General features: G+C 43.2%; 1 protein-coding gene across 7 annotated transcripts in view; it reads right to left on the reverse strand.

The window, feature by feature from the left end:
• RAPGEF4 (Rap guanine nucleotide exchange factor 4) overlaps nucleotides 1-26,202 on the reverse strand; it is a 285,737-nt gene that overhangs the window by 17,734 nt on the left and 241,801 nt on the right. For all 7 annotated transcript variants that reach the window (XM_032408017.1, XM_032407991.1, XM_032407981.1 and 4 more), the window contains 9 exons: nucleotides 17,401-17,551; nucleotides 15,580-15,668; nucleotides 14,815-14,845; nucleotides 14,523-14,601; nucleotides 13,208-13,354; nucleotides 11,336-11,433; nucleotides 5,878-6,003; nucleotides 5,286-5,464; nucleotides 2,292-2,382 (listed from right to left, as the gene is read on the reverse strand). In XM_032408017.1, the coding sequence (XP_032263908.1) occupies nucleotides 2,292-2,382; nucleotides 5,286-5,464; nucleotides 5,878-6,003; nucleotides 11,336-11,433; nucleotides 13,208-13,354; nucleotides 14,523-14,601; nucleotides 14,815-14,845; nucleotides 15,580-15,668; nucleotides 17,401-17,551 (991 nt within the window). The remainder of the gene's footprint in view (nucleotides 1-2,291; nucleotides 2,383-5,285; nucleotides 5,465-5,877; nucleotides 6,004-11,335; nucleotides 11,434-13,207; nucleotides 13,355-14,522; nucleotides 14,602-14,814; nucleotides 14,846-15,579; nucleotides 15,669-17,400; nucleotides 17,552-26,202) is intronic.

Raw genomic sequence — 26,202 nt, forward strand, 5'->3', positions numbered from 1 at the left:
GATGAGAGCCGGGATGGGCATCCAGGGATGCAAGGATCTCAGTCCACACGTAGTATCCAAATCACCTCATTAGGCGATAACTTGCCATGGACGTAGACCACTTTAAAAATTACAAGTGTATTACATTTTTGGTTAGATCTGTCACTCTACCTCTCTTTCTTTACTTAGCTGGCTTTTGGGTCAAAGACAGGACGGCATACAGTAATCCAAATTTTTGTGGGTCTTAATACTATAATCTATGTAACCCGGTGCTTCCAGAGAGATGGTTCTCAACTGGGGTTAATTTTGCAACCCTGACCCCACATCCACCAGGGGACATTTGGTGATGTCTGCAGACATTTTTTATTGTCACAACTGCGGTGGAGCAGAGAGGTGCCACTGATAGATAGTAAGCTACACGGGACAGCCCCACAATGAAGAATTATCCTGCCCGCAGTGTTAACACTGCCAAGGCCAAGAAACCGCTCCAGGATTTTACTCCCATTTGCTTGATGTCAGATTGGTCTTTCATTCCCAGGCTGAACCATTGCCTTTGCCATGCGGTTTAACTTTCCCCCCGTTTTGTTCACTGACAGTTTCACGTGTGTTCTGTAGTTCCGGGAGGTCGGGCAGCATTTCTCACCCTGTTCACGTCCGGGCCCTCCTGCTCTCTGCCCGAGCCGTTGGGCAGCCCGGGAGGTTCTCCGCAAGTACAGGTTGAGAAACCCAAATCAAAAATGCTTACGAATGAAAGCGCTTCCTACAGGATGATATAATTACATTTCACCTTAAAGAATAGAGACTTATAAATGAGGACAGGTTCATCTTCTCTTTCAGCAACGTGCCAGGATGAGAACAGTAGCTCGCAGACTGATGTGCTTCTTCACAGTCCCCGTGAAAATGAAGGACTGGTCAGTTAACTCTCTCCTTCTGCGGACTGCACCCTCCCGCCCCCTAAGCAGCCTCCAATTTTTCTCTTTAGACCAAGAAAGGAGACTCTGATAGTGCCCCCCTCATGCTAAGGCCTTATACCTTCTTTGATCTTCCCCACCAAATCATTTGGACTCTGGGGGGGCATTAGAAGCTGGAAACAGGCTGGGGAAGGCAGACTCTCTGCGAGGGAACCCTAGGTTTCCAGAGATTCCAGGAGCCTTGGGCTACAAGACAGGGGAGCCTGCTCTATGGCTTCCTCGCTTCGATCTCGTGGCAGCCCTAACTCCGTCTGTTTACCAGCTGGAAGGTGATACAGGAGCGTGGCCCGCAGGCCTCACCAATTCCCTCATTCCTATATTCAGGGGATGAGCTGCTGTGTGCTGCATCTGCCTGGAATTTTAAGAGAAACCCAAGACAGAAGAACTTGTGAGGACCTGTCCTATAAACAATGGAAATATTTAGGAGGGACAGAGAAAGGAAACAGTTTCAAGAGGGAAGCGGGGAAGGAAATGTTTTAAGGAAAATACTTAGAGATGCAAACATCTGCCTTTGGTGCCTTTTTAAAGCACTCTTGCAAATTAAGTCTCTGTTATCTACTCCTTGACCTCTTTTTGTGTCCCACTTACACATACTTTTTTATTTTTAGTAAGAGTCTATTTTTGTATGTATGTTCTATGAGAGATTAGTATTTCTTCAACTACATACCACATGTAAGGGGTCGGGCACATTTTGAGTACTTAGCTGATGAAAAATGAATATGTTTAGCACAAATAACCAACTGTCAACAAACCACTAATGATACTTGCTCCAGAAATCCACAACACACCTGCATTACTTTTGCCCCAACCTGAATATTAGCCAACTCTTGTTCCTCCATACACAGAGAGGTCGGCCAGGTGGTTAAGAGATACTTAGTACTCAGCTGGGCCAAACAGTTGGCCTTCTGGCTAATTTTCCCTGGAGCAAAATGACTACTTGGATAAAAATGGATCTTCTGTCCTCTCTTAATTACAGATAAGGCAATAAGCAGACATTCCAGAAAACTCCAGAATCCATGAGCAAAACCTTTGAAATCATCCAAGCAATGTTGTCGATTCATGTTTTACCTAGGAACTAGATGTATTATTATTATTTACCTTGTATAGACCAAGAAGCTGAGACCCCCCCACATGCTCCCCCCACCCATGAAAGGACAATATCTTTTTAAATTCACACTCTCAGGCAACTGGAAAAAGGAGACAGGTCACTTCCCTCAAAGTGTCCCACCTTTTCCATTGTTATACCAGTGTGAGTGATATTTCTATTAAAAAAGCTCACTGGTGAGCCTGTGTTTTTATTCTTAAGGCAAAAGTCACAGCTGGATCTCAGCTGAAGCTTACCTCCCATGTGAGTGCCAAGCGGCTCACAGCAACATTACTTAGTCCCATGACGATGGCAAAAAAGGAATTCAGATTTTTGTACTCCTTACAGCTGAAACACAAGAAGCACATGGCTGAGTAAAATGCCACTTTTGAGTGCGATTAAAAAAAAAAAATTAGAGTTCTATTTTCTGATAGTCATTAATATTCGTCTGGACTCATTACGAGAACAGGCAATGATAGATTTAATGCACTGTGTAAGTTCCACTTGGGTGACCACGTTCAGCCATCTGACTTCCCACGGTAATTTTAGAAAGGTGATAGTTCCGGCTATCTAGGTTCAGGTTTTGAGAAGGAATTTAAAGACCCCTACCCTAGGGATTGTTAGGATGATCTCAGAGCTTCCTAAAAGCCTTGTTGAACCTGGAAGGAAACAGCTCATGGGATAAGAGAGGGAAGCAAAATGTCCTTAAAGACTTGTGGACATTGAGCCAGAGGCCGGACACCTCCTCTGTCAGCCTGAGAGGGAACGAGGAAGTCCGACTGCTGCAGGCACCGAAACGTCTGCCTGCCATGAGAATGCTTCTGATTTGTTGAGAAATACCAACTTACAAGTCATGATCCCTATGAAGCTGACAAAGAACCTAAACAATTGACCAAAAAGTAACCTTATTGTCTCTGTGTTTTACTGATGTCGATGAGGCTGATCACTTTGAATGTGTACTAAGGCAACTATTAGCCTTCATGAATATATATTTGGGAATAAGAATGTTATGGAAGAAGATCAAAGATTCTTATCAGAATGGCAATATTTAGCCCAGGTACTTGATTTAACTTAAAGAAAAAAGAAGGGAATCCCCAACTTCTTCATACCTGTTCCTCGAAAAGGGAAATAATTAATTTTGCAAAAAGTGCAAATCCTTTACCCCAAATCAATATGGTTATCTAAGTCAACTGCATCATAATTAAATCCTGTTTGGATGAACATTTTTGCGAAAGGCTAATGAAATTGTTGTTTTTGCTGCCTGTGTCTTCTTTGCAGAGGAAGCAATGAGTGATTCTTAAATGGTCTGTGTGGAAAGAGGAATATCGATTTCAGAGAAGATATCAGGTGTCTTATCCCACTGGTGCTAAAGCAAGCAAGGCCTTTGCTGTGCTGGGGCAGTGGCTGTCAGGTCAGGGGCTGAAAGCAGTTTCAGAGACCTCCTGGGGCTGAAGGCAAGGAGTATGATCATGTACGCGTGTTTGCCTTTGTCCTGTCCATGTGCTCTTGGAAGGACATGCAGGAATACAGACCTGCCTTTCTGGTCACTGCTCTGGTCACTTTTACCAACTAACTTCATCACCCTCGGTAAGTCATGAGCTATCCCCATGCCTCAGTCTCCTCATCTTCAAAAGGAGATAATAGCCCTCGAACCCCCAATTTCATAAAGCTCTGGGCAGGTCGGAGAGCTTACATGGAACTTGCTGAAGTTCTCTAAAAACACTGGGTGTAGATCTCGTTCTTGTAGACCTTGGTCTAGGAGAGTCTACAGCCTTCTCCAGCAGGGCCATGCAAACAGCTCCACTGCAGGACAGCACCAGCTTTGTAAAGGTTAAATAACACAAGCCAATTTATACCAAAGGCCAAAGCCACCTACTCATTCCCGTAATCAGAAGGAAGAAAGATAAAAAGGCAAAAACATTAAAAAAAAAATTCCCGAGTTTTTGAAAGGCTCTCTTTCAAAACTCTTTCAGTTGCCACTGTCAAATAACAGGATTAGGCCCCCAAAGGTTTGCTGATGTCCCACACTGGTGTGCAGATTGCCATTCTCTTCTTGTTGCGTTTAGCACTGCTGGGCTAAGGTGAAGAGAGAATGTGCTTTTTATAGCAGGAAAGCACATATCGTCACAGTTTCCGTAATCCTTTCCTTCCAAATATGCGAAGGCACCTGTCCCTTGAACAAGGCTGTTCAGTCTCCTAGAAAAAGTGGCTATCCTTTGAACCAGAAATTCATAAGCAACATTTTACCAAATCTTTTTTCAAAAAGGCAGCTTTTCCAAATTAAGAGATACCAGCATTTGAATCTGAGGATTTGGATATCCTGTTGAACCCTCCAATTTTTGGCAAAATAATTCGAAGCATTTGGCAAGCTGATACATATGAAATGTCAAGCAGCATTTACTTCTTTGTTTAGCTCTGGAAATCAGACTCTGTATGGGATCTAAACTATTTGGCCCAAGAAAATTGCTAGCTGGGGTCACTTGTGCTCCCCACCTTCCTATGTGAGAGCTCCCTGCATTTGGAAAGAAGTCTCCCAGCCATGGGCCACATTTAGCATTTTATTTTTAGCCTTGTGTTGATACCAAAAACATGGAAGTAAACAGGAGGTTGTCAGGCATATCTAAATAGCAGGAGAAGATTAAATTCACGTCAGGGAGAAATCTAACTGGCCCCGGCAGTAAATAAATAGTTTCCCATGAAGTGCTACTAAATAGAATATTTATAAGTTGCTTGCTTTTTCTGATGTCGATGGAGATGATTTTCATGTCCCAGGTTAGCTCGCCTTTATTTATGCATTTTACTGATTTCATTCTGGCTGAGTTGGATGTGCCGATGTACATGCATGTTTCCACTGCCCTCTACTGGCCTGAAGGTGTCATGTGGGACATTGACTTGAAGGGCCTTCTCAACACAACTTTTCTACAACAGAACTTTGTTTGCTGAAGGACTCTTTAAACTGGGGGAGGCACAAAGCCAGGGCAGTTCAGAGCAAACGAGGTCACGATTTTGACTCTGGCATCCATGCTGTAAGATGTTAATTTATTATATACTGATGTCCAGTATTACAAAAGCCAGATGAAATTAATCTTTTATAAGAGTTCAGTTATTCTTAAGCCCCTGTCATTGTTCCTTGTGTATAAGGAGATCCTGTATCTTGCTTTTTATTTATTTATTTTTTAAGATGTAGCCTAATGGAGTAAAATGAAAATGCAGCTCAAAGATTTTTCTCTTCCTAAGCTAATGATACTTACTGGGCTGCTATCTTGATAAATTTTTTTAAGAGCTGAACGCGCTTGCTGGGCTGGGAACAAAGGCAAATCTCAGTGACGACCCAAAACTGAATTTCATTAAATCTCCTCAGGAACAAATCCAAGTTTGCTGTGGTCTTTTTAAAATTATGCCTTCCAAATGTGTGATAGATTAGCTCCAGCTAGAAAAGAAAAGAAAACAATTTTATTTCTTTGTTTCTCAATCAAAACACCAACGAGGCTTCTCTATTTGTCAAGACAAGTTGACACTGGTCAGCAAATGTGAACCCAATCACTAGCCAGGATTCAAGCTGTACTACAGAGCGAGGGGGCTTCAGTGGGGCTTCTTAAATAGAGAATTATCAACGAGATACTATTGGTTTAACATACTCAGGAAGACTACTATAAATCATTACGATTTTTCTTTAAGACCCAAAGACTTTGTAACAGGCCTTATTAATAAGCTCAATATTTGCACAAACGATCAAGTGGTCTCCATCTTGCAGCACACATCAACATCTGCAGCTGAGCCACCCAGCAGGCTTCATCCAGAGTTGCAATGGTACCTGCTCATGCTCTCCACCGAGCACCTTACCTCATGCACACAGTTGAAGAGTTCCCAATCATAAATTGTCATCTGGTATGCTAAATCTTTGGAGCTCATCAGTTCAAAGGTTCCCACTGTTCCGACAGTTGGGCCTTCCTGCTCTGGCAAGGGAGTCTATGAATAATAATGCAAAACTATATCAGAATCTCAGAACAGATAAGTACTTCATGCTGAATGCTTGAAGGAGTTTCTGAGGGTAAAGGATTCTGGAGACGCTTTCGGGAATATCTCGAAACTTTGGTTTTACCCAGAGGAGAAAGACGCCTTTGCTCTTAATGCTCACTTGCTTCAGCACCATCCTTAGCACCATTATCGTCACTATCATCAATTCCACTGACTGAGAAATGTGGACCATGGCAAATAAGACTTGGTGAGGAGTGACCTATGGAGGTCCCCTTGTGCTTGGGCCCGGGAGATCCCTGGAAACAGTTCCTTTTCTCTGGTGAAGGTGTAAGAAGTCTTTGGAGAGGTTTTCCTCCTATTTTCCACTGCAGCTGTTCCGGAGCAGGTACTGGGATGGCAGTTTTGGACATTTAACCACAGCACCACTTACTGTCGCGGGGGCTGGTGATTGTGGTGATGTAGCTGCTTATCCAGCTCGTGTAACACACGGCCTGAGCTTACTGGCTCACCAAGGGCTCTGTGTGCTGACATTACACATACTGGCCCATCCCTCCACTCTCGGAGAGATGCTGAGCTACAAATCATAGCCACATGGTCACGGTGTTCTGGGCTAGGGCTTCAGGAAACCAAACTCTGCTACTTTCCGGAAGGCTCTGTTTCAAAACTTTCTACCTGACTCACCGATCTCATTTGGCTTTCCTTAGTAAAACGAATGATTTGTATACCTTGGAAACTTATGTATACTATATGAACATTTATGGATCTGTAATATATGTCCAAAGTTACAAAAGGCCCATGAATTGAAAGAGGATTTCTCTAGTGTCATGCTAGCCACATTGGGATATTCGATATTTACATTGGAAATGCTAATATTGTGCAAGTTCTATCATAATCATCATCATCATCATCATCAGCCATAACCATTACATTCCATAAACGCTCACTGCATTCTGGGCACTAAAGAAATGACACATTCAGTGGGATGCCTGGGTGGCTCAGTCATTAAGCGTCTGCCTTCAGCTCAGGTCATGATCCCAGGGGCCTGGGATTGAGCCCCACATGGGGCTCCCTGCTCAGTGGGGAGTCTGCTTCTCCCTCTCCCTCTGCCTCCTCCTCCCCCCTGCTCATGCTCATGCTCTGTCTCTCTCTCTCTCTCTCTGTAAAATAAATAAATAAAATCTTAAAAAAAAAAAAAAAAGAAATGACACATTCAGGATGTAAGTGATCCCTACAAATTTACAGTCTAAGGGAGGGTTAGCCCTGACCAGAGAGTCCCTCTCGACACTCAATCAACAGTCAGCTGCTGGCATTCATGTGTGGGTATGAAGGACAGACAGAAGCATCAACACACACCTGATGCCCGGATACATGGATAAACGCGTGGGAGAACAGGAATGGGCTGTTTGAGAGTTAGTGGGTATTTCAAATGAATGCATAGCCTGAAGAGGTTCTTGGAGAAAGAAGCCAGGCTATAAAAGATTAAAGAGACAAACTTGGGTGGGTTAGAACAGCAAGGTCTCCTCTGAGCACCCAGGCTGGTCTGTTGAAGGATGGCTAGAGACACAGGAAGGCTAGAAAGCTGTCAGGAGACCTGTTTGTTGGAAACAGAGAGCCTCGGGAACCAAACAGACAGCTCGAACACCTTTAGAAAGTCTGTGAGTTCCAGACGAAGAGCTGGGGTTTTGCAATAGGGTAGCTTTCGAGGGCAACAGACTCCAAATGCAAACCCTACTCTAACTACACAGACTGGGATCGATTCCCTCATCTCTTGAATGTCTGTTTCCAGCTCTGGGAACTTGGTGTCGCAGTACTGGGTATGTAGGCTTCTTAACAAGATTGACTGGGAATAATGTCAGTGTATCACATAAGCAGAGTGCCTGGCACAGAGGAGGCCCCCCCCCATCCCCTTCCAAACGAGTCCCCTCCCCACATGTGCCACAGTGATGCAAATGCACGGGAAAGTATGGGACGTAAGAACTAAGCACCATTGTTCCTGATGCGCCCTATGCAGGGCACAGAGAGTAGGGAACAAAAATATTTATTCTGAAGTTTTTTTTTTTAATTTATTCATCTGAGACACAGAGACAGAGATAGAGAGAGAGAGAGACCATGAGCAGGGAGAGAGGCAGAGGGAGAGGGAGAAGCAAGCTCCCCGCTGGGCAGGGAGCCCGATGCCGGGCTCGATCCCAGGACGCTGGGATCATGACCTGAGCTGAAGGCAGATGCTTAACCATCTGAGCCACCCAGGCGCCCCTATTCTGAAGTTTTGAAACTTAGGGAACCAACCTGAAGCTATGGGCAAGTAGCTTATGGAAACAAGTATGGAGAACAGTTTCAAGCAGGGTAGTCCTGTCAGGCGCAGACAGGCTCTGCGCTCTCCGCCCCCTCTTGCAGCTGCTGCTATGTGCCCAGCCCTCTGCTCCACGCAGCTGCCCTCTTGCTCTCTTCCTCCCCAGCCTACCCAGCTCCCATCTCTTTTCCTTGACACCTTACGGCTTTTCATAGAGGGGATAAACCCAGCAACTACAGGGAAGGTGCTAATGTTAAGAAATATATAAAATTCTTTAAGTCATGGATGCTGTTCTATCATTCCTCCATCCCTTTTGAGAGAGTAATAGAATCTCTATTTTTGTGTTTGTTTGTTTTTTTGAGTGGGCAGGGCTCACCAAAGCCTCCTCCCTCCTTGACAAAGAGCAGGCTGGCCCCTTCCCTCCATGAACCACCGAAGAGGCAATTGAATGGCCAAAGCAGCTCTTCTATCTGAAGTGGGGAATTGACATGCTGACCCCGGGGCCCCCCAGGAAGCATCATCCCCTGGCTCCACTTTCTCATAGACAGTCCTGTGGACATTTCCCATCAGATGAGGTGCAACAGAGCTTACGGAGGGTCTGCAGTGCACAGGCAGGTCTGAACACTGCCTATCCAGAGGCACAGAACTCCCATGTACTCTCCCTCTGGGAGAACAGCATTGTTAACCCTCCAATTTCCAACTCAAGAACCCAAGACATAGAAAGGGTACAGTGATCGTCAGTGACAAAGAGATGGCTAAAGGCAGCCGCCACCCCAGCACCCCTCTTTCCTCCTCTGTGCCTGGCTCTGCAATGGCATTTGTCACACCGTCTTCTCCTTACACGCTGGAATTCCTCGCTACACTGTGGGTTCCTGGAGGCACATGAAGGATTTGTCTTCAAGACCATTCCAGAGCCAGAACCATCCACAATGCCTGGAATGATATAGTAAGCCCTAAATAAAAGTCTAAGGGTAGCGAATGGGTAAGAGTAAAACCAAATTACAGTACAATGGGGTTTTATTATAATTTGCTCTGCACTAACATTTACGCTCAAATAAAATGTCCAGAGATAAAGCTCCAGAATCCAAACAACTAGGATAAATCACTGGCACTCTGGTATTTCTAGACAACACAGTGTAGCCCTACAATGTGTTCTGTTCCAGGCTGTTTGTGTTAGTCTCATCTCCCTACCGTAACTGTCATAAGGACAGAGTCTCTGGGATGACTGGTCTAGTGTCCCACAGGAGCCAGCAAGCACCGAGTACAAAGCAGACGCTTCATAAGTATGTGTTGATAGATCAAAGGGTTTGGCCAACATTCTGTACTGCAGAGTCATCCTGTGTGCGATTCTTCCTAGAAAGACTGTCCTCAGGGAAATCTTTAGGAAGCTGGAAAAGGCTCCATGTCTCCAGTTTTGTGAGACAGGTAGGGTTCAACCACTCCTTAGTATGATGACATAACTCGCAGCCCAGCGAATGGCGGAGCACCACATGGAGGGAGTTAACAAGCTCTCATTCCCCAGGACTTGTTGCAAAGTAAATGCCTTTCAATTACTCAGGCCTTAACATGGAAGACTAGCAAGGACTAAGAATTCGTAAGGCTGCAGGATGATGTGCAAATAAACAGAGGCTTAAAGCGTTAGTGTCTGCCCGACAGGGAGCTGGAAACAGTCCACACACTCCATCCGCACACCATGTCATCTATCGCTACGGCCAAGAACCGGCTGGCAAGAGAGGCCGAATGCCGTGTGGCAAACACATCGCCCAGCACCTGTAACAGGGCTACAGCTAACCTGGTTTTTGATGGTGTTCATTTCCAGGAGAGGGCAGCACGACTCATGTATGCTGTTTTCCCCCCAATCCCTCAGTGTTGGGAAATACTGATCTTTTAGAAAGCAGTGAATGTGGATGACTAAAAAATATAAATGAAAGGACCGTGTGCAGACAGATCTTCTAGCACCCATGGCTGAGGCAAGCAAGGGTGCTCATGGGCAGCGATGGATGAGGGACAGTGAGAGAACGAAGGCCACATTTGCTAAGTTCCCCTCCAGTGGGATTCAGGATATGGCAACAATCCACTTAATTGCACCAGAGCGCCCAAAATGGCTCTCCCCCAACTCGAACAAAGAATTACCATGAGGCCAAAACAAGCTCTAAAACAGTTCTCAGGAGGAGAGGAATCTTGATTTACTTCTAAGGTCCGATTTGATGACACTTGGATGTTTTTATGCAGCACCCACGTGGCTAAACTCTCCCCTGAAATGTGAGGCTGTTTACCTCTTGCTCTTCTTGCAATTTTCTTAGTAAACTCAGCCCCGTGTGTCCCAAGATGGAGAAAACTTCTTCCCCATCCTCTGCACTGGCCCCGCAGGCTTTCCAACGTAGCTTGAGAGCTACTCACCAACATGTCTAATTTTTATAGGATAACCAGAAATGAACCCTACCATCTACATAAAAGACGGGAGGCTACTCAACTGTTAGCATGGGCCGCTTAATCCTTTACTTGAAGACAGCTCTGTGTGGGCTGGCAACAAAGGTTTGGGGGACTTAGGGAAGAAACTGCTGGCCTCTGGTATTTCCCACCCAAGTTGGGGCCCTTTCGGGGAACTGCATTTTTTTTAGACCTGAGAGTGGCTTTGCCCTGATGCCTTTCTACATCCCACGAAGGAGCATGATACATCATCGCAGTGTCTGGTCTTAAAACATTTTTTTCTCTCTTGGTCTAAGCATTCAGATTTTTGATATTACTGTCTAAATTGGGGGGATTTCAAGGAGGTCATTTACTACAAAGAGGTCTAAAAGCTGAATTACGCCCTGATAGTGGTGCTACTTGGCTAATTTCCACAAAAGAAAATCTAAAGCTCAGAGCATATCAAATGAACACCTGAGGCTTACCTAATGGAGCACAGAAAAAGAAAAAGCCAAGGAGCATTGAAGAGTTTTTAGCAACTCAGTTCAACGTAACTGCAAAATTCAGCTCCAGACAAGTTTTTCTGATTGCAGACACTGCTCTGAGGAGGCCATCCACACCTACCAGTGAATCGAATTGCTCTCGCGGGCAAGCAAATAGGCGTCCATTAATGGTGAGCGTCGTAAATACTGAAACATCATTAGGTTTGAGCACCACCTTTTCTGTGAACATAAAAAGCATGAGATTGCCTATTAAATGCATCTGAGATTTGCTGCACTGCCCTAATCACACCAACAAATTGTCAGCTTGGTGAATTACCGGAACACGCAGAGCGACTGCATAAAATACAGGACCGAAGGGGCCCACTGAATAAAAAAGACACAGCATTCAGGCAGGCACAGGACGCTCAGGATGCCATCAGAAAATGACCACAAAACAGGAATGCAAGTAGCCGAGGGTCAATTCACCCAGTTCTGCGCTGCAACTGTAATTATCTACAAAAACTGCACTTACTATTTATATGACAAATTATGTTTCCAGATGGCAATAATGCCCAGCACTGTGGAGATGGAAAGATCACTTTTAGAAAACTTAGGGGGTTTCTGAGATCCCAAATGACTTTAGATATAAAATTCATTATTATTTTTTCACGGATTCCCTAATTTGGAGGGCAGTGGCATGACCTTTAGATTAAGCCTCCTATATTTTAAAAATTAATTCATTCAACAAATATTTAACATGTACTATATGCTGGACACTGCTCCAGGTATTGAGGACACAACACAGGGGGAAAAAAAAAATCCCAATCCAAAAAGAGCTTGCATCACAGTGAGGGACGCAGACAGTGAACAAGACAAATATATGAGAGAGTGAGCAGCCACGGGGAGAAAAACCAGCAGGGAAGGAGGCTAGGAAGTATACGTAAGCGGGAGAGGATACAATTTTAGAAGGGGAATCAAAGAAAGGAAGGAGGGGGCCTCAGGTGGATGCGGACATTCGGGTGAAAACCCGAAGGAGGCGAAGGAGGGACCCCGGACAGCCGTGGAAAGACTTTGCCACAGGGATCAGTGAAGGCAGGCATCCTGGGACCTGTGTGCCTGGGACAGAAATGGGAGGGGATATCTTGGGAATCCAGGATGCATTTAAAAATCCTGCATCGGTAGAACCATTTGCCTTCAAACATGGCAAAAAGGGCTTACCCGATCCTGAAGGATCCCCCTGCTGTTAAATCATTTCCAGATAAATGAGCCTTACTGCTCATTCTTTGGGCTCTCATGGCAACAGGTGCTGACTAGACTAGTTCCAAAACTCTAGCCAGCATGGATTATAATTGTTCACTTATTATTGTCTACCTCTGTGCCGGCCTGGCAACAGCCTGGGGACACGGCTGCACCCAACACATTTCTCCCATCCCAGTCATAGTAAGTGGCCAGTGAATATATATGGTGAATGAATAAATGACATTTCAAGAAAGCATAAGGCAATTAAGTAATCCCATGGGGGAGAATATTCCTCAGTTTATTTGATGAGTTGGGTTCCTGCCCTCTCTACAAGGTAAGGAGGGGAACCATCATCAGCTGGAAAGAACTAGCCTATGATCGCCTCCAACTTCTAGACTTTTGGAAACCTATGGCCCATAGCTTGTCAAGCTGTCTTAGGGTCCATGTCGCAGAGCTCCGAGACCTTAAGCTTTTTTGTTTAGGGTTTCTATAGAAAGAGCTCCAAGCTGACATTCACACCAGAGTCCTCAGCTCCAGCTGCCTCAGATAGATGGCTTCACCTCCTTCTGCTTTATAGGTACCTACAAAATAGGGCATATTAGACACTCACCCAGCCCACTTCTAACCATATTATTTTGTTATTTGTGGGAGCACACAGAGCACCAATTTGTCCCTTGGATCTTCTTGGAAGGCCCACGCTAACTCCTGGCAGGGTTTCTGTTTGGATGGGATATTCCATTTTGCAGAAGTCCAATGTGCTAATTAAAGCTGTTACCTCCTCCAGAGCTCATCTTGACGATGATCAGGCCTTCCCCAGAGCCCAGTTTGTCAGCAACTGCGCTGATGACTTCCTTCACCGAGGCGGCCACCGGCACCCTAATGGTTGTGTAGGTGTGGTCCATGCAGTAGACTTTAAACAGAACTATTGGGAAGGCAGGAACAATATGGTAAATTGGTCTTGGGAGTTCTTAAGAAAACCATCAGCGATGGGAACGTTTAGGTAACTTCCCAAATTTGCACCATCTTGTCACTCTTACTATTGTACCTGCCTGCAGTCAGCAATGCCTGTGCCTGCCCGCTTCCAAAACTCCTGACCTTCGCACTGGTCTGAGGATGGGCACACACATGGCTGCCATCTCCAACTCAAAGAACCGCAGCAGATATTTGTGGAAAACCCATTTATAAGAGATGGGAAACAGAGAAAGGACGTTTAGGCCTGTCTGCTGGGTCTGCCCTTGCCTGTGAGAGTTTCTTTCTCATAATCCAGGCAGTGCTGGGCAGTAGGCTGATTGCTAGATTGCTGCTGCCTGGCGGGGTGGTGGGGAAGCCAAAGCTAACATGCCTGCAAACAGGAGCGCTTCTGCCCGGGGCATGAACACACACTGACGTTCCCGCTCACTTGTTCACCAGTTTGTGTACTTTGGGGCTGGGCCAGCATCGAGCTCAGCAAACCATATATGGCACCTACAGGCTCACCTCTGAACACAAACCCTGGGAGCAATTCCAGCTACTGTAATCTGTGGGTTTAGAGGCGCTCCTAAATGACAAGATTCAGTTGTGGCTTAAAATGAAAATTTTGTCATTATTATTCATTCTATTTTGGTTGCGACTCTTGAGACAAATCTTAAAGAACCAAATGGTAACTGTCAGCATGTGCCCCTCCCTCCTGGCAGCTAACAATGCAGTGCTCGGGGCCAGAGTGCCTTCTCTGGGCAGGAGTCCTGCTCTGCAGGGGACCCCGCGCTGCCCCTCTGCTTGGCATTGCAAAGTGCCAGCCATCTGCCTGTTAGCTCTTCCCGGAGGTGGGCGAACTTGGCAACTACTTCCTGAGATCCTCTTTCCTTCCTACAGGCAACGGTGGTAGTGAGGGAGAGGCAGAATCAGGGAAGTGTGGACAAGCACCTCTGCTCCAGGCCCAGAGTTCAGGAGGATAAATAACTGGAATGCAAAAGGGCACCTTCAAGCAAACCATTTGGGGTGCAAAGAGATAGTCCGAGAAAAGCTCTTCAGTGGGCCCAAGGGTTCCCAGGGAAGGGATTTTATTGATTTTGAGTAATCTACACAACCATGAGTTAGAAGAGAATTCTCACCTTCATCCGAGCCGCGGATAGGCTGGCGCTTTTGGGCTCTCTCATCGCCTGTGTTGAACTGTTGCAAAAGAACTTTGTGCTGTAAAAATAACCACAGCAACCACCATGAGGGGAGAATGACCGATGCACACTTGTACCTCAGAGGAAACACACTCGAGAAGCAGAGTCCAGAAATGAGAAAACATATTTTGTATTTACAAACACATCCCTTTCATATATTACACTATAATACTTCCGGAGAACTGTTACACAACAGGGCACAATTAGAGAATCCTAATCCGTGGTCACTTACCTTCTTTTGCGGAGCCTTTGCATCTTCTGAACTACGAGAAACAGAGAAAGCACATTAATTAATACCATTGGTACTGTTATTTTGAATTGCTTCACTTGTACAGCACTTGAATCTTATATTACAAAAGGAAATGACAGCAATCCTTGGGCAACCCTCATATTAATACCAAGAGACCAAGCACAGAGGACACACGAAGAGATTGGCTTGCATCCCAGGCAGACCCCTGGCAGAACTGATGTTGAAAGCCAAGATGTCTAGCTTTCAGGGTCTTCCTAGTAGCATACATTCTCTCCGGTATTTACTGTAGGCTCAAAGTACAGCATGTGAAACCTTCCATGTTTTCACTGAGGGGATGTAAACATTCACCAGCAACAGCTTTGGTGGCAGAAAGCGAATTTTCCATATAAGTAATTCCCCCTCATCTTTCTTTAAATACCACTATTTTATTACTGGATTCACTGCCTCAAACCAAAGGGACCCGAGTTTACTGAGTGAGACGCCCCACAGGAGGATATCCGCCTTGTGCCAGGCTTTCTCTTGCCAGCCGTCAGGCACAAAAGGAGCGGAGCAGAATCTCCCCTCTTCACCTGGCCTTATCCCACCACCCAAGCCTGAGGCCCCGTCCACTCAAACCAGAACACCGTGTGGCTGCTGAAAAACCAGCTTTCACCTTCTGGGGGGCGAGGGACTTTTTGGAAGATGTTTTGACCGAGAGGCAGGCACTTACTTGATGAAAACACACCCCCAAGCCAGGCCCTTCCTTACATTTGCTTGACAATCTTCTCTAACTCGGGCAGTTGGTCCTTGAGGGCAGCAATCATCCGGGCATCATCTGATACAGACACATAAAACTCCTGTAATTGGCAAAGGTCACAGGCTTTTAATAACAATTGCCGAGGTACACGATTCTGTCAAGAGCAACAAAGATGTGTCTCTATGTCATCTGCTTTATTAGCATCTCCAGACCATGGTTGCATGGATTGGAGACCAAAAAAGAAAAAGAAAATGTTACAATATGTCTAGATTCAAAACTGCAAGTGAGAAAAGGTTTTGGAAATAGATAGTGGTGATGGTGGCATAACAGTGTGAATTAATTAATACCACTGAATTGTATCCTTGAGGATGGTTGAAAGGGCAAATTTTATGTTTGATATATTTCACAACAATGAAAAAACTCAAAATTTTTTTTTTAAATTGCAGATAAACTGTTCATAGGATATTTATATGAAAGGCAATGTAATGCAATGTTTTAGAATGGGTCATTTTATAGTTTAAGAGCACTTTTTCACCTCAACATTTTTTCAGGGAAATTTTAACATTTATTCTGAATATTATTTTAGCATTTGTTGTTTATTTACTATTTCCCACTAGGAGTGGTTGATTTTTGGTGGTAAAATGCAGGCATGGTCTTCAGGACTGGACTGACGTTATGCTGAGTTTGGTATCAACTCAGGACTCTTTATGGACGCCCTGGGACCGATCCTGACCACCAGGCAGCAGCAGCTGGGCCTGCTTTTTGCTCAGGAGCAGTGGCCTCCACAGCGGAAGATGACAGCTGTGGTGGTACCAGCTTAACCACCACTCTGGTTCCTCTGCAAGACAGTCCTTTCTTCAACTGGTAGCGGCCAGGAGTCAATGCATGACCCAAGCTACGATCGTTCCTTTATAGTTTCAAAATACTTCACTCCACAGCCTTGAGGGTCACTCACAGTCCCCTCTCCTCCCTTCCCCACCTCTCTGCCCGCCAAATTATATGATTAAAAGGGGGAAAGGGGGCACCTTTCTTTTGGATAATTCATTCTTGAACATAGAGACTGATAACGTTTGAAATAGAAGCCACATTGCCTTTTGCCTGCACTGAAGATCCTCATCTACATTTCGGAGGACAGAGTGAGTCATCAAGGACTGAATGCCAGGGCCCATGCTGCAATGTGGGGCTGGAGCCACGGGAAGGAAAAGGGAAGTTCAGCTTAAAATAGTGTTTATGACATAAATCATGTCCCTCTGGAACTACCTTATGGTCCTAGAAAGTCCTCCACAAAATTATCTCAATAAAATTTGTCCACTCAAAAATAGGTACCATTGGATCTAGCAATCCCACTTCTAGGAATATGATCAAGGACAGACCTACTTACACAAAAATGTTCCCTGTACTATTATTCGAGGAATGTAGAAACTGGAAATGATGTAAATATTCAACACGATAAAAAATAAGCATATATGTGGCAGAGCTACTCAAAGGTCATCAGGAATTTTTACTAGAAAAACGGCACTGACATCGAAAAGTCCTTATATAAAGTGGAAAAAGCAGCCTACAAAATGATGGGTACTATGTGATTATGACCATAGAAAAACTGCAAAGAAAAAGAGAGCAAGTGAAAATACATTACAATGCTACCAGTTATTGAATTAGAAGGGCAGGGGGTTGGATGATGTTGTTTACTTCTCTCATAGTACCTTTCTGATGAACATGTTAACAAAGAACAGAATTTGCAATCACAATCTCTCCGGGGAAGCTGTGTGCTTCTGGGGAGTCCTGGTACAGCAGGACAAAGATGTATTCTCAGAAGGGAGGACTCCGCGTACCTCAAGGAAAGCCACGGCCACGTCATCCTCCTGTAGGGCGTCTCCATACACGGCGGCCCACTGCAACACCAGGCGGATGACTCGCCTCTTATTGTTGAGGGCGTAATCCATTTTCTCCTGCTCTGTACCTTGTGAAGCCTGCGCGTGGTAAGTGCCGCGGAGTCAAGGAAGACATCTGGTCATTTCACACTCACTGCACTGAGCCACTTGCGAAGGCAGAGAATGATCCATTCCAGTTTCAGAAAGCCAGCCGTTTGGACTGATGGGACCCCTTCCTCAGGGCCTCAAGAAAAGCCCCACCCACAGAAAGATCCTGGACCAAGTGCCTAGAAAGCCTTGTTCATGTCTGCTGACTCTGACAGGGTAGTCGTCCCAGGAATAAGACTCGCATGGCTCCACTTGGACTTGTGTGTTGACAAGGGTTCCTATTGTGCCTTGCTCCAGCCCCCATCACACTCTCTGGCTGCCCTCCGCCTGGCCCTTCACTCCTTGGGGGAGGCAGTGTTTCCTGCTGTTGCTTGTCTCTAGGGGCCTTGCCAACCCTTTTTGGTTCCTATGATTCTGCACATACGTCTATAAAGCCACTTCATTGTGTACATTTCAGCGAAACCCTTCTGAGTGGGCATCTAAGTTCTGCTGGACTGATACCAGGAGTGCATGGGGCTGGAGGAAGACAGGCTCACCTAGAGTTAAGAAGAGCAAAGGTTCCTGCTGTGTGGATCTGGTGAGGGATTTCGACACACTATATCATAACGTCTTCTCCTGCCTCAAACCACATCTTAACTCATACTGGCTTTTTGTGCCTTTATGGCTAGACATCTTAACGAAACTATAAGCTCCTGGAGGCCTCTGATGATGTATTACTTGCCTTGTATTCTGTACCATGCCCAGCACAGTGACTTTCAGCTGGCAATTGTATCTATCCATTAATCCAATAAATACTTAGTTGAGTGCCTTCCGATGTGTCAGGTAAAGGCTTCTGCTCTCAGTTTACATTCGTGTGTGTATTACAGTAGAGGGAATATAGTATGTGATCAAGATTTTAGAGGAGACACACCACTCCTTTTTCAGTGATTTATAGCAGATCATACTGCAGACAATTAGTTCATGGAACATTTTCCTCTTTATAACTTACACTGTCTCTTGCACTAGAGTACCTTAGTTAAGTTCTACTTTATAGTCTTGTGATAAAAGCATCCTTCCCTTCCTACCAGTGAGCAAACAGACTGCAAAGGCGCACAAATGGCCAGGATCACATGGTGGGACTATGGAGTTGGTTTTGAAAAAGACTCCTAATTCCAGCTAGTTTTCTTCCCCATTACACAACACCCCTCCCTCTGCCTCCTAGTTGGCTACAAGACTAGCTGTGCCTTAGCTTACGACCATGACTTCAAAGGCTCAGTAGAAAACTGCCTTGTGGCAGTGCTGTGCTTGACAGCTAAACCCGTAAAGGGCCTTTTCTAAAGGGACTATAAATAATCATGATCAAGGCAAATGACAGAACCTTAAAGCAAAGGTTTACTGCATGTAAATGGGTTGCAAAATGGCTTTCATAAATTGAGCACGGGATTCATAAAAAAGAAAATTGCTCAACCCATATTGCTACAATTCTCTCTGAGCTTACAATAAAAAAAAGGGAAGAAAGATCACTTTATGTGAAAATTATTTCTTTTCTGATTAACCCTTAGGCCCCTTGCTTGTATGCACACATAACTCAGTTTTTCTTTCCAAAGAATTGCAATGCAGGCACAACATTTTATCACTAATTTTATGGGACCTAGCAACACAGTCCGGCACTTGGTGGGCACCAACTGAGTTATTCTTTACTGAAAAATATGTACTGATTCACCTAAGAGTCAGTAAGAGAGAGAGATTGAGTCTTTCTTACTTGCACAAGATGGAGACGGTTTGAACTATCAAATTTGCTATCAAGCAGATAGAATGCTAACTTTCCAGGTTATCTTTTTTTTTTTTTTTTTAAGATTTTACTTATTTATTTTTAGAGAGAGAGAGAGAGCAGGGGGAGAAGCAGAGGAGGTGGAGGAGGGAGGGGAAAGAATCTCAAGCAGACTCTGTACTGAGTGCACAGCCTGATGTGGGACTTGATCTCAAGATGCTGAGATCATGACCTGAGCCGAAACCAAGTCGGAGGCTTCACTGACTGAGCCACCCAGGCGCCCCTCCAGGTTATCTTGACTTGGACTCAGGAAGCAATGCAAACACTTGTGACTTGGATACAGTGATATCAGCAGCATACCTGTGGCTAATCTATAAGGCCTTAGGACAGGATATTAAATTTACATTATCTCTATGGGTCAGGATAAAGATTTTTCTTGACTTCTTTCCTACGGGGGAAATCTGTCTTTTTTTCTACAACGAAAGACAGAACACATGATTGAAAGGATTAACATGCTAACACTATAAATGTATGTGGAGCTTTATAGTTTATAATAAATATGCTCCATGTGCTCACATGATCATATAATGCTCTCTATAAATACTTACAGATGAAACAGAGAGAAGAGATCTGCCCAAGGTTGTTCAGTGAATAAATGGTAGGCTTATAAATCCAGACAGGGCTCTTTCCATTGTCGTCACCCTCAGCCCCCCAACAGTGACTGGATGTTAGTGCTTGGGTTCATGAAATTATTGAGAATGATTAAATCTGGGAAGCAAAAATGCTGATGAGAAAGAGATTTCTTTCTTTCTTTTTTTTCTTTCCTTTCTTTTTTTTTTCTTTTGCCTAAGTTCTAAGTTTCCCAGGGCTGAAGAGTACCTAAACCACAGTTGAGTGTCCTCTGCTCTTAATGAATAGCTCCCCAGGCTCCTGGGAGCCAGCAATGACCAAATCCAGAGGGACTAGAATAAAGCTTGCTTTCTTTTCTCATGAAAGTTAAGTGTTTTTGCCTCTGGAAAAATAAAAGGAAGCACTGATTTGTTTCACCAAGTCTCCCTTTCCCCTTACAGATGTTATTGGAGTGGTGGTAACAGTATGTTTATAAGCTGAATCCAGGCATATGCTCAAGTATTCTGCCCTTCCATAGGCAACATATCGTTCCATTCCTGAACAGTCTGTTGAATCAGATTCTCAAGGGACACAAAGAAGACTTTATGTAATTGATGATACTTGAAATGGTTATAATGAGGTATTGGGGCTTCTATTGATTCCCATAATACTTTCCCCAGGCTTTTAGAAGATTTATATGATTTACTTTTAGATTTTATTAAACTCTTACAAAAAGGTGGAAAGAGGGAAAAAAAACTATATTCCCTTCAGACAGCAGCCAAAGTGGGGGGTGGGAAACAACACCCCACCAGGTCCCTTATCTCAATATGATGTAAAACAATTAAACCCCAAAAGAGTGACATTTCAAATATAGTTTGTTCATAAATTCAAACACATCAGGAAGGTTGCAGAAACTGTTACCTTCTTTGGCGCTAAAACCAGAACAATGCATTAACCACTTGATGGAGAAAGATGTATTCTTATGGGAATACAAACCTAGCTCTTCTCCAGGACAAGCAACAATTTAGAAAGGATGATCAATGGATACCACATACATAAGATACTTTTTTTCCCTCCCACATAAGATACTTTTAACAACACTATCTGAAATGTATACTTGGCTAATGTCTATGTTAAGTGCAGTTAGCAGAGAAAATAAAATACATCATAATCCAGTGATTTTGTCAAATGATAAGGAAATACATGTATTAAGTATAGCCATGACTCCTGATGTCATGACAGTTGGGTTCAGGTAAGAAGCAATATGGCTGCTTGAATTCATGACGAAAAAGACACAGAGAGATAACACAATTCTGGTGTCTCATAAAGTGCTAGATAAAAGTCCGTAAGAGAATCTAGAATTATTCACTGAATTCTTATTTTAAACACAATTAAGAAAAGGCCTTAATAGTCAAAATGGCCAAAGTCATCAGTGACACACTGAATGGATTTCAGATGATTCACAGAATCATAGAATCTGTGAGTTGCAAAAGCCCTTTGATTGTATCTCCAACTCCACCATTTCAGAAGTAAGGAAGCTGAGGTAGAATGAGCTTAAGTGATTTTTCCAAATCTATCAATGGAATTCTTGGGATTAGAACTCAGTTCTCTTGGGCGCCTGGGTGGCTCAGTTGGTTAAGCGACTGCCTTCAGCTCAGGTCATGATCCTGGAGTCCCGGGATCGAGTCCCACATCGGGCTCCCTGCTCAGCAGGGAGTCTGCTTCTCCCTCTGACCCTCCTCCCTCTCATGCTCTCTGTCTCTCATTCTCTCTCTCGCAAGTAAATAAAATCTTAAAAAAAAAAAAAATTGCTTTAAAAAAAAAAAAAAAAAAAGAACTCAGTTCTCTTATATCTCTCTCCAGCACATTGTTTACCTGTCTCTGTTGGCACCTTTTGTCTGATATTAATATTCCTTTACGCTAACATGTATTATGCAGCAGAATTAGGTGATTTGAAGTTTATTGGATAGTGGGGCAATCAGTCTGAGATGCAGAAATTGATCCCAAAAAGTCCTGAAAGAAGACAAAGACCATACAGAAGATCAAGCATTAATTGCTGCAGCTCTGACAATCTGATCGTCAGGAAGGCATGTCTGAATTAGAGCCTCTCTGCTATAGTTTCAACCAGTGTTCTTGTTCAGTACCTGCTGATTTAGAAAGCAGCGGGCTTGGGGGTGCCTGGCTGGCTCAGGAAGTGGAGCATGCGACTCCTGATCTCGGGGTTGTGAGTTCAAGCCCCACATTAGGCATAGAGCTTACTTCAAAAAAAAAAAAAAAAAAAAGCAGTGACTCACACTATTAACCAAACATTCATGAGGATTCAAATCCTAACTTGAGGTTTCTCTTGTTATGGTAATAAGATTTGTCACCATCTGGGAGCATTAAATCAGAATCCTTAACAGCAGGAACAGGAAACATAAAAAGCCTCAAATGTTTGTTGATTGACTGGTTACCTTAATTCAATTACACTGTTTGGAGTGCTATATATAATACAGTTTTCAAAAACAAACAAACATCATAGCTCTTTAAAACCTTTATCTAAATTATCTGAAATTCTGTTTTGTCAAGATGTCAAATACAGATCATGGATACATTCTAAGAAGTTCATATTCAATGTCATCAGGAGGACTAAGTCCACACAAGTACCAAACATCAGGGGCATTTTTGAAACTGAATCTTTTAGTTACTGGGTAATATAGGAGCACAGCCTTTCAGAATGACTAAATCTTTGTCGAATTGGACCAGTTCCTTCGGCATCACACAAATGTGACTGGGACACACTGGATCTGTTTTCAGTGAGGATCAGGGCCGAGGATCCGAAGAGGTGAAGGCCACAGTGTAGGCTACAGTCTTTCTACCCTGCCAACAGCAGGTTTAATATTCCATTGAGTCATTTTCCTCATGCGGGCTCTGCCGTTCAAACACTGTAATTATTTCATATATTTTTACCTAGTTATTATCTTACTCACCACAGGCACCTGTAATTTTTCTGTATTTTTTTTTACTGCTCATTTACTTATTCTTAATTCAGCTAATAATGGTTCCACATATTAAAATTATCATGGGGAAAGTAAGTGAAAACCTCCTAGGACGGAGAGGCAGCAGATTCATTACAGCCTACAACAGGGAATAAAATATTATGTATACTTTTTGCAGTAAGTACATGCTAATTATGCAGCTATTTATAAAACACTTATCAACATTCAAACTGATACTCTTCAGTGTTGTTGTTTTTAAAGCCCTGCTTTGCATACAGGATCTCTGCTTGCAGCTGAAAACAAACTTTGGGGGTCATCTGCCCACTGACTAGACAAAGCTTTGGTATATTCATTACATTATGCTATATTCCTTTCATGATGGTACAATAATGTATTTATAGGGGGCACTATTTTATATGGGGCTTAAAGGTTTATAATGTACTTTCACACACATAGCTTCATTTGATCCTCACATCAACCTGATGAACTGGGCAAGGACAGGTATAATTACCCCTATGATACAGACGGGGTTCAGAAAGGTTAAGGATAATTGCCAAGTAATACGGTTTCTAAGACGCAGGTCTTAAACACAGGTTTTCTGACTTCAGAGCTTGTGCTTTTCCCACTGTGTTATGGGGCCTCTTTACTACCCTGCTTGCCTTCGTGGAGCATCCTAACATCCTGAGCACCAAATCTATCCCTTCCTTCATGCAGCATGTGCTTGGAAGGCAAGTTCTCGAATTAGGCCACCTGGATTCATATCCTGGCTTTCCTACTTACAAACCACGAGACCCTTTGTTAGTTAATTGGCCATTTAGAGCCTCAGTCTCTTCATCAGTAAAGTCAGAGGATTGCTGTTAAAGATGAGATGAGACAATATTGGTAAACCGCGTAGAACAGTATCGGAGACATATTAAGTGCTCAGCAAGTGTTAGCCACCATCATTATTATTGATCCGCCCCCTGGAAATAATGTGAAATCTTTTAAATGGGCATTTTGGGAACTTTCCATAAGACCTGGCCTCTCTGGGTTTAACTGTGATGTTATTCCCATCACATAGTTGCTCCCGTGTTTGTGAGAGCCTATGAACTTGAAGCTCCCAGGTCCGCTTTCTCCACTGTCATTTTTCTTTACGTGCCTCCCATTTTCTTGCTCAGATTTTTTTTTTCCTCACTAATTTTCAGAATTCTCTGCATTTTTAGAAGCCTCTAGTTCTTGGCTATTCTTTTTAGTCTTAACTCAGGGTCTAGTATTCCCAGTAGAGAAGTAGGACATGGACTAACAACCCATTGCTGGGTTCAACCCACTACTGTTCTAACCCTTACTAGCTAAGGAACTGGGGGAAAATGACATATCTGCTCAGTCTCACTCCCCTAATGTAAAAAGAGTACACATCCCACGGTGTTGATATGAGGCGGAGAAAATGTATACAAAGTACTTTGTAGAATATCTGATAATATGGTCATTTTTTGAGAAAGAAGACACCATGATCACATCATATCATCATCAAACCAAGTATTCCTTATTGGAAATAAAGTCTCAAGTTGCATATCTGCAGAAGTAAATTGCTCTCATAGTAACCTATGGATTGAACGCTTACAGAAAAAATTGGGCGACTACAATGGTAAAATTTGGCTTCAATAAAATTTAAGCTGACAATTTTCCTTAGACATCTAAATAATATTCCTAAAAACTTGGCTTCATCTAGAGAATAAGAACCCGATGCTGTTTTGTAAATCATCAAGAAAAGCAAATTTTGATAAAAGTTCCTCCTAGGGAACCCCAGTCAACTTATAAAGAGAACATCCCAGGTCAATTTTACAGAGAAATAAATGATGGAGGCCCTGCCTTTTCAGTAAAGGAAGCTGTTGTGTTTGCTTTGTCTCTGTATAAGGGATACCATATATATAAAGGTAGTTTTAGCTAAAACTTAGTGGCAAATCTGTATTCTGTTTTTTCCTCTTTGCTTCAAGAAATGAAATAAATTCTTCCCATGGCCAAAGCATAGAGTTTGTGTATACTAAGCCAAAAGAAGTTAAGAAGCTAAGGAAAAAATATTTGGCCAAAATTATTGCCGTATTTACATTTTTTATAAATTTTATATAAGCCATTGATCCCTTAAGATTCTTTCAGCTGTAATGACAATCTGTCCTGAATGACAAAGACCTGTATTTGTTGACATAACAAAGAATCTTCAGCAGGGTAAGCTTCAGGATTGGTACAAGTGCAATGATGCTATCATAGACCCATTTTTTTCCTGACTCTCCATGCATTTCAGCTTTGTCATAGGACTTATTTCCCTAGTCATCGTAGGAAGGCCATCACTGGCAATTGGGGCTATAGGCTTCATGCACTCTTCCTTAAAGGTTAAGAGAGCTTTTTACCCAGAAGCCCCAGGAAGCCTCTCTTTGAATCTCAGTCTGCTTTGGGCCTGCAATATGAGAACAAACCATGACCAAGGGCAGCCAACTACTGAGTAGCTAGACTGACCCACTGAGATGGCACTGATGACAAGGACAATGTCCACTGCAACTGGAATTATTTAGTGCTACATGGAGTTTCTCCAAACATTTGCCAGAATATGTGTAATCTTAGGTGCTCACTTGGCTCCATGTGCCTTGATTTCTCCCACATGGAAAATGAAATAAATATCATACCAGTCCTTTTTATGCCTCACATGTGGGGGCTGGGTGCTGGGAAGATAAAGTAAATGATGTGAAAATGCTCCAAATCAAGGATGTAGTTACTAAAATTCAAAATAACATTAACTTAGTTGTGATCACTTACTGAACTGAAGGCCTGCATGCATTTGTACAAATAAAAATATGCTAGAGTTTAATCATAAAACACATAATTAAGACAACAGGGAAGCAATGCTGTAGTAAACATCAAAAGCATTAAAATATTACATACTCTTTGTCTACTTTTAAAGTAAGGAAATGATCGCATATGTGGGCAAAGATTTAGCTGGAAGGATGTTGATTCATCCCATTGTGTTTGTCATAGGAAAAAATTTTGAAAAAAAAACCGTAAATATCCAATAGGAAGAGGCTAAGAAAATAAATTATGACATATCTACCATATAATATTGTGAGTTAATGAAAATGATAGCATGTTTTTCTCATGCATCTTTGTCACCTTGTTGCCCAGCACTATATGACACATTGTGTTTAATAAGAGTTTATGGAATTAACTGAAAAAAAGATGTAGTTCCATTTATATATATATAAACATACATTTATATGTCTGAAAAGATATCCACAACATACTATTAAGTGAAGAAGAACATATTACAAAAAAGCATATACAACATAATCT

The sequence above is a fragment of the Phoca vitulina genome, unplaced genomic scaffold (assembly GCF_004348235.1).
Source record: "Phoca vitulina isolate PV1807 unplaced genomic scaffold, GSC_HSeal_1.0 scaffold1, whole genome shotgun sequence".
Taxonomy (NCBI): Eukaryota; Metazoa; Chordata; class Mammalia; order Carnivora; family Phocidae; genus Phoca; species Phoca vitulina.